The 1,252-nt window shown below is 63.2% G+C and overlaps 1 protein-coding gene across 1 annotated transcript in view; it reads right to left on the bottom strand.

Moving 5' to 3' along the window:
- Positions 1–1,252, bottom strand: part of MVB12B (multivesicular body subunit 12B) — a 154,455-nt gene that overhangs the window by 1,636 nt on the left and 151,567 nt on the right. Inside the window, exon 10 of the mRNA XM_025051239.1 lies at positions 4–50. Within this exon, the coding sequence (XP_024907007.1) occupies positions 4–50 (47 nt within the window). The remainder of the gene's footprint in view (positions 1–3; positions 51–1,252) is intronic.

The following is a 1,252-nucleotide window of genomic DNA, read 5'->3' as shown; positions in this document are numbered from 1 at the left end:
GGCGGGAGCCGGGCGGCCGCGCTCTGCTCCGTGCGGAAGCTGTACTCGTACTGCAGGGGGAAAGGAGCACAGAGCATGAGCACGCTGGGGACCGGTGCTCCACGCACAGGCCCAGAGTGGGCGCCACCTCAGCCGTGCCCCACGCTGTGAGGCTCAAGCGGACCACGTGCCGGGCTGCTTGCCCTCCGGCCTCCCACAGCCCGGCAAACGGCCCCTGTCACCCTATATGACAGGAGTCGCACCCTGGTACGGGGCAGAGTTGGGTGGGACTCCACCCCGAGCCTGACCTGAGGCCGGCCACTCCCTGACTTGCCACTTCACTCAAGTGCCTCCTGAGCACTGCTGATAGCAGACACTCTGGGTGACACGGGACACACCCTGCCCATGCTGTCCTAACTGATGAGGAGCCGCGGCATCTCAGGGCAGCATCCGGAGGCCACCTGGCCCGGCCGCAGCACACCTGTGCTCAGCCCAGCCTGCTGCCTGCCCCGCACTGGAGCTCAACCTTCGAACCGACCCAGGGTCACAGAAATGAGTCTGATGGAAGTTCAGAGAAGGGGCAGTGCCTCTGTGGGAGGGAGAGGGCGCCTGAAATCCACCTGAAGGTTGGATGGGGTCTCAACATCCGCAGGTCGGGCAGAGTGGGTGTAGGTGGGGCGCAGGCGGGGCGCAGGAGAGGCATGTCCGCCTGGCAGGGACAGGCCTGCAGGCTGCCAGCTGGGCTCAGTGGGTGCTGCAGGCCTGAGGCTGCAGGGGCCAGGGGTAGGGCTATGGGGAATAGCCTGGGACTCTACGTCGAGGCAGCCATGTGGTCCCATGGGGTTTAGGAACGGAGAGCTTAGATTAGGTCAGTGGTCGTCACCAATTTAAAGTAACATTTAAAACGTTTTTAGCAGAATTGTCATAAAAGGGATTCCCTACATCAGACAGCAAAGTGGAGCTGCCTCATTGGTCTCGGCCACCACCCAAAGCCATCAACTCGGGGGACGTGGCGGGGGGCTGTTGGGAAAGTGGGGTGGAATCATCCCAGCAAGAGGGTGACTGCTGGGCACCTCCACAGGGAAGGCTGAAGATCCCACCCGTGGGTTCCACCACATGCCCCTGCTCACCCCCTCCCGCCAGGCCTCCCTAGCGCCAGCACCCCCAAAGTGGGCTATCTGTGGCAAGGAGTCACTTCTGGGGCCACACTGCTGGGTTTCAGGCGTAACTGTGTCCTGAGCTCCCCACATCTGCCGGTCCCACAGGACTGACC

The sequence above is a fragment of the Pteropus alecto genome, unplaced genomic scaffold (genome assembly GCF_000325575.1).
Source record: "Pteropus alecto unplaced genomic scaffold, ASM32557v1 scaffold67, whole genome shotgun sequence".
NCBI classification, from domain to species: Eukaryota; Metazoa; Chordata; class Mammalia; order Chiroptera; family Pteropodidae; genus Pteropus; species Pteropus alecto.
This window is presented reverse-complemented; position numbering and strand designations above follow the sequence as displayed.